Raw genomic sequence first — 17,031 nt, 5'->3', positions numbered from 1 at the left:
TGACTTGGGGCTGGGTGGTGTAGCAATCAAATGAGGTTGGTGTACGCTTCACTAGGTCCAAAGTAACGAATTAAGGAGCTTCAACTTCGAACAAGCAATGCATTCTTAAATGGTTGAGGTGATCAAACAAAGATTACATAATGAAATACTTGGGAGCAAGCTGATCCACAAGAGTTAAACAGTAGATACAAACTAATGATGGAGTTTTGATAATATAAATGAAGGAATACTTGAAATAGCTGGGCAAGATCTGGCTCAAGTCTGACGTGGCTGAAGTCCCATGTGGATCGCCAAATTTTGCCTGACAAGCCAAAATCTGTTGTCCATGTCAGATTTCGGCCCATGTCATCGGAAGTCCTTTATGACCTTGAAAAACAAGCTTAAGAAAAGATCAAAAGAATAGATCATTTTATTGTTTTTTTTTGTTTGTTCTTCTGGGTGATAAGCACGATAAATGTCGAATTGAAATCTTTATATAGAGTTTGAAAGTCCAACCAAACTATTGCCTAAAAGACTGTCTAGCTATTTTATTTATACCCAAATCAGTTGAATAAACGGTGGATTTGCAATTCCTTGTGATCGAACCTGGGACTTTGGAACTCGGAGTAGATGCACTACCAACTGGGCAACCTGTGCAGGACCCATCTTATTATAATATCAAAGATGATAAAGAGAACCCAATGTAATTCATCCTCGTACTGGAAGTCAATTCAATTGAGATGATCTTGGAACACCAAACCACTCCCTCCGAACTTCTCTTTAAAAAGGAGATCTAACTTCTCAGCCATTTGAGGGGTCAAGTAATTCTTCCAATCCCCAACTTCACCCTTCCTAAAGAAAACTTTGCTTTCAACATTTAACTTGGTAGTTCCAAACTTGTTGACATTCAAAACTCTCAAGTGATCAAAACTACATAAACTTATAATCTCATCTATAACCCCTTCACTCTCTTCCACAAGAGAGAAAGGGTAGCCCAAGAACTCAGCCAGTTTCTTTACCTGGGACTGGGAATCCATTATCATATCTTCATACTTTAAAAACAATACTTTTTCAGGCCTATCTAAGCTCTCTTTCCAATACCCAAGTATATGATCAGTTACAGGACCATACTCAAGAACCCCATTGCAGTACAAATCAAAAGCTTTCTCAATTGGAACATGGTGGATGTCTTCGTCTACTGTTGCAACTGTTTTGTATGCTGTCGATGCTAATAATTTGTTTTCGAAATGCCATCGAGAAACAAAAGTATCTTTCGGGTTTCTACACATATAAACAAGCTTACAATGAGAGTTTTTGATTGAGTCGGGAAGAGAAGAGTAAGGGACATGGGTAGATAAGAGTCTAGGAGATTGAAACTTAGAGAAATCAGGAAAAGGATTAGACCCATAGAAGTGCTTGAAGTCAAGAAAGGGAACAAGATCATGAGGTGAAGTTGTTAGTAAAGGATGATTTTCATGTTGTTTAGAAGAAAAAGAAAAGCGAGAACGATTGACGATGGCGAAAGACAAGGATTTCAACCAAAGGGTGCCTGATCTTGGAGATGTTGTTAAGATAAGATCAGTATCAATGGCTTTGAAGTCTTGTTGAAATGCCATTACAGATTTTACTCCATCAGCTGTCAACCAGAAGCCCTGATATTGGTATAGGACACCAATTCCCCAATCATGACCACCTTTGGGAAGAAGAGAGAAAAACTTCTGTAGGTCATCTTCATCAGACTCATCAGGGTTGTCCTTACTTCTCTTATTAGGGATTTCTTCTTTAAATTCGACAGAGAGGGTATCCATGGTCACTGGTGAAGCTCTTTTCTTTGTCTAGTTGACACTACTAGTTATTATCTTACTAGTAGTACGTGAAAATACCATGGAGGTTTGTGTATATAAATATATGTAGGTATATATGTATAAGAATCTACTCTTTGCTTTTTCATGATGAAGGAAACAACATAGAAAAACCAAATTTAAGGAAAACAAAATGTCAACCTATGAATCTATGATACTAGATAGAGTAACATGCATGCATAAAGTGATCTAAGAAAGTTGACTTGTATATATAAGAGAGAAGCGCGCATAGGTTGCTTCCACTTGTGACCTTCTTCCACTACAAACAAAAACAAGATAACCCTTCTTTTCCCTGGAACAATGAAATTAAGCAAAGAGAAGCATCTGTTGCTTCCACTTTTTACCTTCTTCGACAGATTGACAAGGACAAGATAACCCTTCGCTTTCGTGGAACAATGAAAATAGAGTGAGAATATTCGGTTGCTTCCACTTGTGGCCTTCTTCGACCGACAGACAAGGACAAGGTAATCCTTCCCTTCAGCGGAACAATGAAAATAGAGAGAGAATCATCGGTTGCTTCTACTTGTGGCCTTCTTCGACCGACAGACAAAGACAAGATAACCCTTCCTTCTCGGGAACAATGAAACTAGAGATAGAAGCATGGATTGCTTCCACTTGTGGCCTTCTTCGACCGATTGACCAGAAAAAGATAACCATTCCCTTCCGTGGAACAATGAAAATAGAGAGATGCATTGGTTGCATCCACATGTGGCTTTCGAAGACCGATAAACAAGGAACCTTCCCTCTTCTTCTCTTTATGTATAGGTACTAATATATGTGTAATTATACACTATGTTACTTAGTGGTCCTAAAATATATTCTATCAACTTATATTTAATGTAGCATAGAATCTATGTTAGTTGTAAGTGTGAAGATGAGGAGGGTAGTAAGTGGTTATTTTTTTTGTTATGGGGTAGTAAGTGGTTATGGTAGGAGATAAAATATTTCCCCAGAACTTTAAATTGCACTCATAAAACTGTTTCTTCACACTCATATGGTCGAACTCTTACCTCTAATTTTGACAACCATTTAATTAAGATTTCTTTCATTTCAATTTCAACATATGGATGAAAATTTCATCATAACAATTACCAACAAGGTGACTGTGGGAAGAAAAATAGAAGTCCTAAAGGTAAGGTGAAAAAACTAAAACCTCATTGCCAAGAGATTTTATCACCTGCACTTCTTGTAGTTAAGAGTGCAATGAAGGTACAAAATTTGCAAAATTAATTAGATCTCATGCACCCATATCCAAGTGCTCGTAAATTTAGCACATGTTCCGCAGTGTAGAAGGTATCATTAACCGCTATGAGTATATTTGTTGGGTCTAAGTTACCATGAGGAAGTCCTGGGTCATGTTAAATCTTGTAGCAACATCAACTGCAACTTTTAGTCTTTGCCACCATGAAAACCAAAGAGAACTTTTTCATTTTTGAAATATACTTTTCAATCACATTAGTGTTCCAATCTCTAGCAAATTTAGAGGGGCTCTAAGTTATCATTATTTCATTTTTAGTTTTCTCCATCACCTCAATTAACAACTAAAAAAAATGTAACAAAAACTAATGAAGTCTCCTTTTCTATGGGCAATAAAAAGATAAAACAAAAAATTAGACATACATGTAGTTGGTGTTTGACACATTCTTATAGCATTACAAATTTTGTGATTTTGAAACAAACTACAAACATGTAGGTCGGATGATCTAACCCTTGGTATTAATTTCTAGACCCACTTAAAGTATCCTGATTCCATTACTTTCTCCAGAGTTCTAGACCAAAAAATTGCAACACTTCTTAAACATAGATCACATTTTAGGTCCAGTGGAAAGTATAACTTAAGAGACAGAATATTCCTGAAATATTCCTTAAAAGAGTTCAAAGTGCAACACTAAGAGCATCTCCAATGCAAAACTCAAAAAACTCTCTATTTAGAGCATCTCCAATGCAAAACTCAAAAAACTCTCTATTAGAGCATCTCCAATGCAAAACTCAAAAAAATCTTTATTCATCCTATTTGTCAAGTTCCAATTGAGATTCTCACTCTTAGGTGTCGAAAATAGAGATCCTCAATTCTCGTATGTCTCCAATGCAACACTCTAAACTCTTTTATTTTACTTACGTGTCATGGTTATTTTTGTAAAAAAATAATTAGTTATTTTGGAAATATACGAAGACTTGATTTCTATTGGTTGAAATTTAAATACTGATGATTTGGACAATTATAGATATCTCAAGAAGACACTCTGAAAATAGAGTGTCCTCTTGAGATATCTCTATTCCACTCTCGACACATCATCTTTGAGATCTTAGTTGAGTTTTGCATTGGAGATGATTTTTTAAGAAAAACTCAGAAAATCCTATGTGGCACTCCGAGTTTCTAAGATTGAGTTTTGCATTGGAGATGCTCTTAGTCCTATTTGTCGAGTTCCAATTGAGATTCCCACTCTTAGAGCATCTGCAATGCAAAACTTAAAAAAAGCTCTATTTGGCTTATGTGTTGAGTCTCAATTGAGATTCTCTTTCCTATGTGGCTAACTTGAGTGTCTCTAATTCTAGTCCTTCTCCAATGCAACACTCTAAAAAACTCTAGTAGATACACATGTCATACATACATTTAATAGGAAAAAGTGGTTGAGAAAGAAAAGCTTTCTATTGGTTCAAAAATTAAAGTTGATGACTAGGACACTTAAGACTCTCAAAAGAGATCTTAAAAATAGAGTTTCTAGTTGAGACATCTTAAAACTTAATGCTTCCACATCAACTTAAGATCTCAATTGAGTTTTGCATTGGAGAGGTTTTTTCTCAAAAAAAACTCTAAAGTTCTAGGTGGCACTTAAGACTTTAAGATTGAGTCTTGCATTGGAGATGCTCTTAGAGCATCTCCAATGGAAAACTCAATCTTAAAAATTCGGAGTGCCACATAGGATTTTCTGAGTTTTTCTTAAAAAAATCATCTCCAATGCAAAACTCAACTAAGATCTCAAAGATGATGTGTCGAGAGTGGAATAGAGATATCTCAAGAGGACACTCTATTTTCAGAGTGTCCTCTTGAGATATCTCTAATTGTCCAACTCATCAATATTTAAATTTCAACCAATAGAAACCAAGTCTTCGTATATTTCCAAAATAACTAATTATATTTTTACAAAAATAATCATGACACGTAAGTAAAATAAAAGAATTTAGAGTGTTGCATTGGAGTCATATAAGAATTGAGGATCTCTATTTTCGACACCTAGGAGTGAGAATCTCAATTGGAACTTGACAAATATGACGAATGGAGATTTTTTTTGAGTTTTGCATTGGAGATGCTCTTAGGTGGCGAAAATAGAGATCCTCAATTCTTGTATGTCTCCAATGCAAAATTCTAAACTTTTTTATTTTATTTATGTGGCATGGTTATTTTTGTAAAAAAATAATTAGTTATTTTGGAAATATACGAAGGCTTGAAATCTATTGGTTGAAATTTTAATATTTATGAGATGGACAATTAGAGATATCTCAAGAGGACACTCTATTTCTGGAGTGTCCTCTTGAGATATCTCTATTCCACCCTTGACACATCATCTTTGAGTTCTTAGTTGAGCTTGGCATAGGAGATGGTTTGTTAAGAAAAACTCTGAAAATCCTATGTGGCACTCCAAATTTCTAAAATTGAGTTTTGCATTGGAGATGCTCTAAAAAAAAAAGGAAGTCCATATAATACGTCAATTATTGAAAAGGGAGTCCAAACAAAAAAATTTCAGTACAATGACAGTACTAAATTATAAGCTCCACAAAATGAAATTATTCTGTCTAGTGTCTACTCATAACAAAAATGTTATGGTTTCTCAAAAAGTAGCAACCAATATAGTGTTTTGTTAGAGACTTGTAATCTAATAGTTAATCATGTGTTGAAGAGGCACTGAGTTCCCCAACTCTTACTCAACGCCATTTAGAATATTGATAAAACAAGAAACTGAAGAACTGTAAATACAAATGAAAAATTTGACCCAGTGAATAATTTGAGGTTGGCTTGCCTCAAAGCCCCGGAACACCCTATTATTTCATCAAGTCAAATGCTCCACCAAATTGCTATAGATAGTGCTTAAGAGTGGAAAATAGGAAGTGAACTTGACTTGTCAACCTCCAATCCTCACAACACTGAAAGAGAGATGTGTGATTGGGATGAAAATACGAATAGAAAGTAGATCCATAGTCATATATGGTCAATTTCTACCGTCGGCACTAACTTTATTGCCGACCTTTTGTATTTTAGCTAGTCGGTAAGAGACGCCGGCAGTAACCTTTTTTAGTAGTGTGGGCAGTAACTGTTGGGAAATTATTTATCATGTAAATAATTTTTTATCTGAGTGAAATTATATCAAATAGGTGCTTGTGAAAAGCCACAAGTCATGGGTAGTCACAACCCATATGGAGAGGCATCTTGTGAATTTGTAGAGTCAGAAGTAACTCTATAAATACTCAATTTCAATTCTCTTTTAGATATAAGGTTTTGGACAGCTTTTAGTAGAGTATTTTGAAGACAAAAATTGAGTCGTCTAGAGTCGTGTATGAGAGCATAGTAACTCAAAGTTCGTTGGAGCGTACAGAATTGTAGTGCTTCTTTCTATACGACGCGATCGTTGTATCTTGGGAGACAAGTGCCCGTAGAACCGTTAGCACCATTGCGGGGACATGATTGTCTCAAGGAAAGAGTGACCACTCGCCTCGATCGTCAAATAAGATATATTAATTTTTCATTTCATATTTATATAATAATGTCATATGATTAGTTGTCAAGAACCAACTCCGTAAACCCCTATACCAACAATAACTACTTGAGGTAGTTTCCATTTATTTGGAGCAAAGCCTAAACGAGAGAACTGACGTGTGATTCCCCAACTCTATTTTTAAAATTTGGAAACTGCATACTATTTAGAAGATCTGTCCAATTCTTAAGATAAGTATTCTAATCTACCATATCTACAAACAATGGATTATGATAAATTCCATTTTCTATTTCATCTCTTTTATTCATTTAACAGATCTTGGGAATTTCATTAGTTATATATTTTTTTCTTACATAAGCACCAAAAATTCAACCAGATGAGAAAAAGTTTCACTATTTCTCAAAACAACTTATTTATTATTTAATTTGGTCGCGACTTTGGGGAATAAAGAATAATTTCTGGGAAATTAAATCTCTAGGGAATACATGTTTTTTTGTTCATTCTCGGAGACATATTTTATTTTAGCCCAATACTTCACTTGATCAGACATTACCCCTAATCTTCATCTTCTTTATCACCTTCACCATCACAACTTCCCATTACCACCATTCCGACCACCATTGCCATATCTTCTCCTCTCTAACTCACAGGTATCCTCTCTTTATTGTTGCTTTCATTCTCTCCCTATCTCCCTCCATCTCTCTCTCTCACGCTCACTCTAGATCTCTCCCTCTCTCTCTCCCTCTCTCTCTCCGGATCTCTCTTTCTCTCTCTCTCTCTCCCTCTCTCTATCTCTCTCTAGTAATTTATGAAATTATGTATACTCCCTTTTCCTTGTTCTCAAATTGCTTTCTATAAAAATTCTTCTCTTTCACCTATTGAAATAAGGGTTTCGATTGTATTCAGATGAGATTTGTTGACAAAGATTTCAAAAATTTTCCATTTAATCTTTGAGTTTCTTACGAAGTCCATTAACGACTGATGTTCTTGTTCGATCTGACGAACTACCTTGTCCACAACCTGAAATACTTTGATTTGCAAAGTTTGATCGATTTAATGCTTCTGATCGAACTTTAATAAGTTTAACTTCATGTGAATTTTGTAGATTCGAATGTAATTTTCTTTTTTTCAATTCTTCTTTAACACTTTCAACATCCTAGAAGAATGATTGACGTTTGTAGGTCAAGGAAGTAATCTAGAGAGAGAAAGTGGTGAGGAAGCAGGTAATGAATTTCCTTTATGGACTATAGTAGAGAGAGAGAAGATGAAGAGAAAGAAAGAAAGAGTGAAGACGAAGAAAGAGAGAGAAGATGAAGATTAGGGAGCAATGTTTGATCAAGTTAATTTTTGGACTAAAACATAAATATGCCTTTAATTTCATCTCGGGATAAAATAGTTTCCAAAGGTTTTAAATTACAGTTACAAAACTGTTTCTTCACACTCATATAGACAAGCTCTAATCTCAAATTTGACCACCATTTTATCAGCTGCACTTCTTCTAGTTAAGAGTTCCATTGGTATCACCCCAAATGAATAAATGCGCAGTGCATAAGGTATCATTAACCAATGGAAGGGTAATTTGTTAGTCGAGCAGTAAGCTTTATGCCGGTTAGAATTATACTTGCTGGGTCTAAGTTACCACGAGGAAGTCCTCGATCACGGAGGTAAGACAATCTCGTAGCAACATCAAGTGCGACTTTTAGTCTTTGCCTCAATGATAACCTAACAAAAGAACTTTTTCATTCTTCAAATGTACTTTTCAATGACATTAGTGTCCCAATGTCTAGCTATAAAGTCTCTTAACAAATTAGAGGGGCTCTAAATTATCATTATTTCATTTTTAGTTTTCTCCATCACCTCAATTAACAACTAAAAAAAAATTTAACAAAAACTAACCAAGACTCCTTTTCTATAGGCAATTACAGCCATGCTTATAGTTGGAGTTGGACACATTCTTATAGTAATACAAATTTTGTCATTTTCAAACAAACTATAAACATGCAGGTCGGATGATCTAAACCCTTGGTAGACATTTCTAGACCCACTTAAAGTATCTTGATTCCATTACGTTCTTTAAAGTTCTAGACCAAAAAATTGCAACACCTTAAACGTCGATCACACTTTAAGCTCAACAAAAAAGAATTGGAATGAGGTGTCAATGATAGCACTAAATTATAAGCTCGACAAAATAGAGCCATTCAGACTACTCATAACAAAAATGTTATGCTTTCTCAGAAAGTAGCAACTAATATAGTGTTTTGTTAGAAACTCGTAATCTAATTATTAAAAGTGTGTTGAAGATGCACTGAGTTTCCCAACTCGTATTGAACGCCATTTAGAATACTGATAAAACAAGAAAGCGAAGAACTGTAAATAGAAATGAAAATTTTGACCCAGTGAATAAATTGAGGTTGGCTTGCCTCCAGGCCTCGGGACACCCTATTATTTCACTCAAGTCAAATGCTCCACCAAATTGTGTGCTAAAGAGTCGAAAGCACGAAGTGAACTTGACTTGTCAACCTCCAATCCTCACAACACTGAAAGAGATACGTGTGATTGGGATGAAAATCCAAGTAGAAAGTAGAGAAGTCCATAGATATTTAGCCGTTAAAGAGTAGACTAAAATATGCTTCGTCGGTCCCTCTGTCCTCTTACATAAACAATACATGTTTACCGACATGAACTGACGCATCATCAAGTAATCTATCATAGGAATTTTATGGAGTAACACGGACCAAATAAAACAAAAGAAACCTTGGTTGAAATCTTTATTTTGTGGAGTTAGTCTCAGCAATTTAACCACGTAAATCTCTCGTATTCTGTGTGGTTATTTATTTCTCGATTATATTTTTCTTGGTTACTTGTTCTTCGTTATAACACTCCAGTTGTCTCTAGGCACTTCGAATGGGTAAGAGTTATGTGGGGGACTAGAGACTTATACGGAAGGCGAGGGGGCTTGACCACTCAAGGGTAACGTGAAGTGGAGAGTAGTACAGAAGGGTGAAAGTTGATTTAATGATTTGCTTTGAATATGATGGTTTGGAAAATTGAGGTACTCTTTGTTTATAGTGGTTCTGAGTAAAAAATGAACAGGTGCCGCGTTTTGGGCGTTCGATCTTTTGTACCACATATCATGTAATCTTTGTACCAAGTGAAATCAATCGAACTTGTCAGATCAATGCAATAACTAGAGAGCAAAAAAAGATCAATCTACCTTAAGGTAATATATTTCTCAAGACTCTCACCTTGTTGTCGATCTTGATATCCAAGACCCATCTTATTACAAGATCACATATGATAAATAGAAGCTATATCGATGAAAATTTCATTATAACAACAAACAAAAACAGTTTACCCTTAAATTCAAAAATATTATATCAATTAATCAATAGAATCAATCATCCCTTTACAAAAAAACAAAGTAAAAACTAGCCCAAGTTATAGAAGGCTTAACAAAAACCAACTATCTAGGTAAGGGTGACAAGAAAAAAGAAATCATAAACATAAGGTGAAAAAACTAAAAACTAATTCCACCACACATTTACAACAATTTCAAACAGATATAGAACACAAATCTTCAAATATTGCTCTCATACTCGGCCTCTCATCTACAGAGAGAATACATTTAAGTGATGTAGAAAGTAAATCTGTTAAGGGTTTCAAAAATTCTTCAACACCTGCTAGATCTCTATCTATACAATCCATTTCTCTTCCTTCTCGAGCACATAATCGAACCCAGTCTACGAGATCAACGGCTCCTGATTGCCCGGAAATTATATCACCTGCACTTCTTCTTGTTAACAGTTCCATTAGTATCACCCCAAATGCATAAACATCTGCCATTAATGAAGGTACAGATTTTCCAGAATTAGTTAACTCTGGTGCACCATACCCATGTGCTCGCAAATTTAGCACCTGTTCTGCAGTACCCGAAGATGTCATTAACCGATGGAGGGCGTAATCTGTGATTCGAGCAGTAAGATCTGTGCCAGTTAGAAGTATATTTGTTGGTTTTAGGTTACCATGAGAAAATCCACGATCATGGAGGTAACACAAACTCGTAGCAACATCTACTGCAACTTTTAATCTTTGCCTCAATGATAATGGAGAGTTTCTTCGAGGAGTACCTTCTGCAAATTATAACATCACTTCATTAGATCCTACATATCAACTTGTTGTGAACAGAAGAGAAGACTCGAAAATATATTTCATTCTTATAATCTATCATCATTATGAGGTGCAGTTTTCTACAGGTAACTGTAGAACAATGGAAATATATGAATTAGAGAAAGCAGTTTCCTGAATAAACAAATTATCAAGAACCTTAACTAATCCATAATAATCAGACAACAAGGTCAAAGTAATGTATCACTTTATCATGATTAAATAAACGAACACTTTTGCTTTGTAATAAATATGTTTTGATCTTTCAGGTTATAGTGTTCTTGTTCATGCCCAACTATTTAGGATCCCGAGACAACTACATCACCAAGTGTCTGGGTTATGTTAACAATCCCACTAAATCTAGCCTTTTTCTGTGATATTGCTGTGTAGACAAACCAACTTCTGCATAACCTAAGAACTAAACCCCCAAACAAATTTTTTCAATAGAAAATGCTCAGACAAAGTTAAAGCTAAGTGTTTCATCAGGTGAAGCAAGATAAATTCGCAGGGCTAAAATACCAAATAATCCGAATTAAGGTTTTCTTTTCATCATTCGAACAAGGCCATGAAGCTTGTTAAGTTTTGAGTATATGCAAGACAAAAGATGCATTAAAAAAACTATTTTGTTAAATTAATAAGAGCAACAAAAGTTCAATTTTCATGTAAACATAGGTACCTAGCAAATCGCCCAAAGAGAAGGAAATAAAAAAGTTTTACTTGAACTAATATTAGTAAGAAGCGATATAATTTACATGATTAACATTCGAAGATCAAGAGTCAAGGAACACTTACCATAAAGATGTAGTGCCAAATTATCTCCATGAACATAATCTGCTAGAATCAACCGTTCTTGATCTCTAGGCCCCCAATAATATGCCCTTAGAGAAACAATATTTTGGTGTCTAAATGATCCAATTTTATTGATTTCTTTAGCAAATTCTTTCTTATGCTTTACCAAACCTACCCTCAACCACTTAACTGACAACATATGACCACTATCTAGGGAAGCCTTGTACAGAGTCCCGTGGATGCTTCTCCCAAGAACCTCTGCCGGGGCACGAGACAGTTCCTCAGCTGTAAATAGAATTGAACTGTCAAGAAAAAACAATTCCCCGGCTAATCGATCTGGTGAACAAACATTTAACATCACAGGTTGCTCATATGAGTCAATAAAATGTGGAGAAGAGGGTAAAGGCGACGCTAGAGAGGATCCTTGTCCAGAGATTGGTGGATCAGGTGCATCCTCCGTTGCTACTACTCTTCCGTCAGATAAACTAGGGTCTAGGGTTTCAGTTATCACTTCTTTCTGACCCGACAATGATCTTGAATTTGATCTTAGTAAGTGATCATTTGAGAAACTCAATGAAGATGATGGTGGTGGGGGTTCTGATGTCTTATAGAACTTGAAAAAGGATCGACGAGTAAGCCTCCCCAACTTAACATTTTTTCCTCTATTTTCACTATTAAATCCATTTCTTCCTTGAACTTTATGGAAGCGGACGTGATTATAAGCCAGAAAAACAAATGCAATCATCATAGCTGCACCCACTGAGGCAATGATAATTGCTGTTCTGTTAATAGACTTCGAACTGCGGCGTTTGCTTCTGTCATGAAAACCTCCAGATTCTGCAGATAAAATGTCCGTCGTTGGCATGCCTTTAGGGAGATTAGAGAAATGATTTCCAGGCTGAAATGAAGTGATAGGGAAGGTCTCCAAGTTTTCAGGAATACGACCTGACAGATCATTAGCGGACACATTGAATACCTTGAGACCCGATGAAAGCCCGTCGGGGATTTTACCAATGAAATTGTTGATAGATAAATCCAGGTACTCTAAACCAGTAAGTTTGCTCATTTCACTTGGTATTGGACCAGAGAGTTGGTTATTCCCAAGATTTAGCAATTTAAGTCTCTCCAAGATACCTACTTCTGGAGATAAAGAACCTGATAATGAGTTCCTAGAGAGATCGAGAGACTCTAGTGGTGGAGAAGTAGATCGTACTAATAATTCTGACGCACGTAAACCTTGAAAAGGAATTGCTCCCGTAAAACGATTTCCAGAAAGATTTAGATTCGTCAAGGACATTGAAGTGAAGAAGCTTGTCGGAATAGACCCAGTAAGTTGATTAGAGCCAAGGTCGACTGAAAACAACTTTGGTGAATTCCCTAGTGCAAGGGGCAAGCTACCCACTAGAGTATTATTGCTTATATTGATCGAAACTAGTGTTGAAAATTGTGAAGTCACGTTTGGAAAGCTTCCCTCTAATGTATTTGAACTCAAATCAAGAACCTCTAATGTGTTGCTCCAATTCTGCATAACAGATATGACTCCGGAAATCATATTTCGGCTCAAATCAAGAGTCATACAACTTCCTACATTAGATGGTAATGACCCTGATAAGAAGTTGGATGAAAGATTCAAAGATTTCAAAGTCGTTGAGTTGATCCCGGGAATTAAACCTACATATGAATCACAAAGTTGGAAATTTCAGACGTAATTCTTATGACAATTCACAAAGTAAGAGCAACTCGTAATACTTAAGAAAGCATATTGGACCATGGCAATGGCAAACGAGAAATGTAAGTGATGTTACATTCTTGTAGAACCGTTAAGTTTAGACCATCATAAACTCAACGCCAATGGCAACGAAAAAAATGAAAATGCTTATTGCAAGTGGAAGTAGCTACCTGAGAATCCATTGCCACTGAGGTCAAGTTCTTCCAACGGAATCATAGTCTCAAACAACTCTTTTGGTATAGGTCCCTGTAACTGATTACTTCCAGCCCGAAAAATCTGAAGATTAGGTACCAAACCAAATGAAGGAAGCTTACCGAAAATTTGATTATCACCCAAATCCAAAACATTCAAGTTCTTAAACAACTTAATGGAATCATCTGAAAAGAACTCCCCATTCAGTCTATTGTGACTTAAATTCATATACTGAACAGTGTTACTCAAGCTCGATAACTTCGTAGCATCCGAAGAAAGACCACCATAAAACAAATTATAGCTTAGATCTACATGTTCTACATTTCGTAGCTCCGAAAACAAATCACTAATATCACCCCAAACCCTATTCAAATGCAAATCAAAAACCTTTAGTTGCTGCAAATTCTTGATTCCACTTGGAAACCCACCAGTGAAATTATTGGATGAGAGATCTAAGTAGTTTAAACCCCAAAGGTTGTTAATTTTAGCAGGTATTGGTCCATAAAATTGGTTTCTTGATAGATCTAAACGTTGTAAAGAAGTAATTAATCCAATGCTAGGAACAAGTCGACCAGTTAATGAATTCCCAGAAAGACTGAGATTTTGTAGCATTTTCAGACCAATTAAAGTAGAAAACTTCAAATCCCCAACTAACCCTAACTCATCAAGAACAATACCAGTAACAAATTTACCTGTATCGTCGCAATGAATCCCGTGCCAGTTATTAGGGCAACCATCAGATGATGATTGAATCCATGAATTTGTAACATGACCAAGTGGATCTTCTTCTATCCCTTTCTTGAACTCTAAAAGAGATCGAATTTCATCTTCTGAAGAATCTACTAAACAAACTGAAATCCATAACCAAGAGTAGAAGAACAGAAAACGAAGATTCAGATTAAGATACATTCTCTCTATCTGTCTCTGTCTCTATTGCTTGTACATATAAACCCTAAAAATCTTCATTTATGGGGAACAGATGCAGCTGAAACCCTAGAAGTAGAAGAAATCGTCTTCTATTCTCTCTTAGAAACAACAAAGAATGAAAAGGTTAGGGTTTTTATGATTAGAGACTAGAGAGAGAGTGAGTGAGACTGTAGAGAGCGGGCGATAGATAAGGAATACCCTTTTGTTTAAAGCGGATGGTATTTACAGAGCTAATTAAACTATTTAGAGAGCTCTAGTGAGTAACTTTTTAGTACATCTTTAGATAAGAATTGGTATCTGGAGAGAATTAAACAATCTAAAAAGTAACTTTTATGGAGGTCAAAGTATAATCTAAAAAGTAACTTTTATAGAGGTCAAAGTATAAGAGTCTAACAAACACTCTAAAAGTGTAGTTGTCAAGTGTTAATATACCTCTAAACTCTCTGTACTTAATACACATGTCACTCTTAAATTGAATACGGAATAAGTAGTTGAAAAGAAAAAGTTTCTATTAGTTTAAATTTTAAAGTGACACTTAAAAAGTCTAAAGAGACACTCTAATTTTAATGTCTCTACATCATCATGGAGGTTAAACAGAGCATGGGAGGGATTTTGGCCCGACAACCCGGAACCCGCCCACGACCGGCCGAGTCCGAAGGGTTCGTGACCTTCCGATGCCCGAATCGGTCCGTACTCGACCAAAAGAGCTTAAGCGGGCCGGGGTAGGTCCTTACTTACCCGGTGATCCGACCGAGTCCGCCCGTTTATATAGTCTGCCCGCCTATATGATTGATTTTAAGCCTTTAGACTTGTAAGGTTAGCTACAACCGTTAGATTTCAAGAGTAAAAATATGTAACCTAGAAATTACTTTTCTTAATCTTGTCTTTGTGATGCAGGCGCATAACGGGACAGACCCGCGATCCTGCGCGCCCGAGGCCTAGTCCGCCAATCTAGTTAGTTTAAGAAGTTTTAATTTAAGAAGGATTCATAATGAATCTAGGTTTAGGAAGTTTTAGGTATTTCTATTATTTAGGAATCCTAGTTTATGTCTATCTAGGAAAGTTTAGTAATCTATAAAAGGAGGTCCAGTCTTGTTTATTATGCATATTGAAGAGAAAAACCATTGAAGTTAATAAAGTTTTAGTTTATTTATCGTTTTCATTACCGTTCTTCGTTTATTTTCTTGTTCTACTTTAAATTCCGCTGCGATTACATCAAGTGGTATTCAGAGCCATCAAAATTCTAGATTTTTTTTAGTATTATTATCGTGATGGTTAGTTCTTATATCAATGGATTTTTCATCTTATGGTGATGAAAGTTTGTTTGAAGAAAGATTAAATTACAAGGAAGATGATTTATCTTACAAAAATATTTGTTTCAATGATCGACAAGAAGATAATTTATCTTACAAAAATATTTGTTTCAATGATCGACAAGAAGATAATTTTTCACACTATGAGGAAGAAACCTTTGATGAGTCGAGTACGGATGATTTTGAATATGAATGGGACTATTCAAAACACAACTACGAAAACAAAATAAAGATAGAAGAAAATCATCATAACCCAAAAAAGCATTCGACATGTTCATATATTTGGGAACCCGGAAACAGACCATGTAAGTCTTCTTATTCGTATTATCCTTCTTCATCTTCTCATATCGAACAACCACCACCACCTCTGTACTCTCATCCGCCAATCACACACCAAACCACCTTACACACTCAATCTGGTTTACCCGTTCAAAGTTCTCCCTTCGATACAAACACAACACCACTTTTCGGGCATACCATCACAAACCCTTGCCCCGTAACACCACAACCATCATACACGGGACGAACACAACCATACACCACCACTCCATATTCAGCGACTTCCCCGTTCATCCTAGAAACATCAGCCACCTCCCACATCAAACAGCGACCCTACTCGGTCCTCACCGAACCTCGATTCCCACCCCTATGGACCAACGAACCCACACATCCAACTTTCGATATCCACACCAGAACCTAACCTACTGATTACACACGTCCCATGGAACCTACCCACACCCCATCCATGCACGCCAGCCTCCCATTCACCTACCAGGACAACCGTTCCCACCACCCAACTTACCATACCCGACCAACCGAAAGCACCAACACAACCTATACCCGCTTACCCGATTTCACTGCTACCCAACTACAATCCCAAACAGAAACTATACCCTATTACCCACACACCACAACCCGTCAATCAACACCCACACGAGAACACATCGAAACCCACAACCGTCCACTAGAAACCCAATCCTTCACACGTACCCGACAAACAGAACCCAACATTTCAACCTACCACCTCCCACTCGAGCATACCACTGTTCCACGTTACCGTGAACCCGACCATAACCTGGCTCGTTTAGCCAACCACCAACCAGAAACCTTTGTCCACCCAAACACCCGTCCATTAGAAAACCAACCCTCCACAAGACAACGTGAAAACGAACACATCACCACAACCCACCGTCAACCGATATACACCTCATCTTTTACCCACGTCCCTTATGAAGCCCTACTTTCCCCTACCACCATTACCTACTCGGCTGAACCCATCAACTACATCACAAGCACACCTTGTGCCTCTCTAAACCGCCAACCCACGAAACAACATCCTTACCGTGACTCTAATCAACTCCTTG

At 36.6% G+C, this 17,031-nt stretch overlaps 2 protein-coding genes across 2 annotated transcripts; both read right to left on the bottom strand.

The window, feature by feature from the left end:
• Positions 1-85: 85 nt before the first annotated feature.
• LOC147565058 (cytosolic sulfotransferase 14-like) lies at positions 86-2,016 on the bottom strand. Its single transcript, XM_086651515.1, has one exon. It carries the CDS (start codon positions 1,785-1,787, stop codon positions 711-713), a length of 1,077 nt encoding a protein of 358 aa, XP_086507641.1. The 5' UTR covers positions 1,788-2,016; the 3' UTR covers positions 86-710.
• A 7,887-nt stretch (positions 2,017-9,903) lies between these two features.
• On the bottom strand, positions 9,904-15,302 carry LOC147565057 (putative inactive receptor kinase At5g10020). The gene is made up of 3 exons (XM_086651513.1): positions 13,406-15,302; positions 11,510-13,177; positions 9,904-10,683 (listed from the first exon to the last, which is right to left on the bottom strand). The coding sequence occupies exons 1-3, from the start codon at positions 14,334-14,336 to the stop codon at positions 10,106-10,108; spliced, it is 3,177 nt and encodes a 1,058-aa protein (XP_086507639.1). The 5' UTR covers positions 14,337-15,302; the 3' UTR covers positions 9,904-10,105.
• Positions 15,303-17,031: the final 1,729 nt, after the last annotated feature.

This window comes from Eschscholzia californica, unplaced genomic scaffold (genome assembly GCF_041429995.1).
Source record: "Eschscholzia californica isolate CP2 unplaced genomic scaffold, dmEscCali1.0.p SCAF_1, whole genome shotgun sequence".
Classification (NCBI taxonomy): Eukaryota; Viridiplantae; Streptophyta; class Magnoliopsida; order Ranunculales; family Papaveraceae; genus Eschscholzia; species Eschscholzia californica.
The sequence above is the reverse complement of the archived record's forward strand: the minus strand, read 5'-3'. Positions and strand labels throughout refer to the sequence as shown.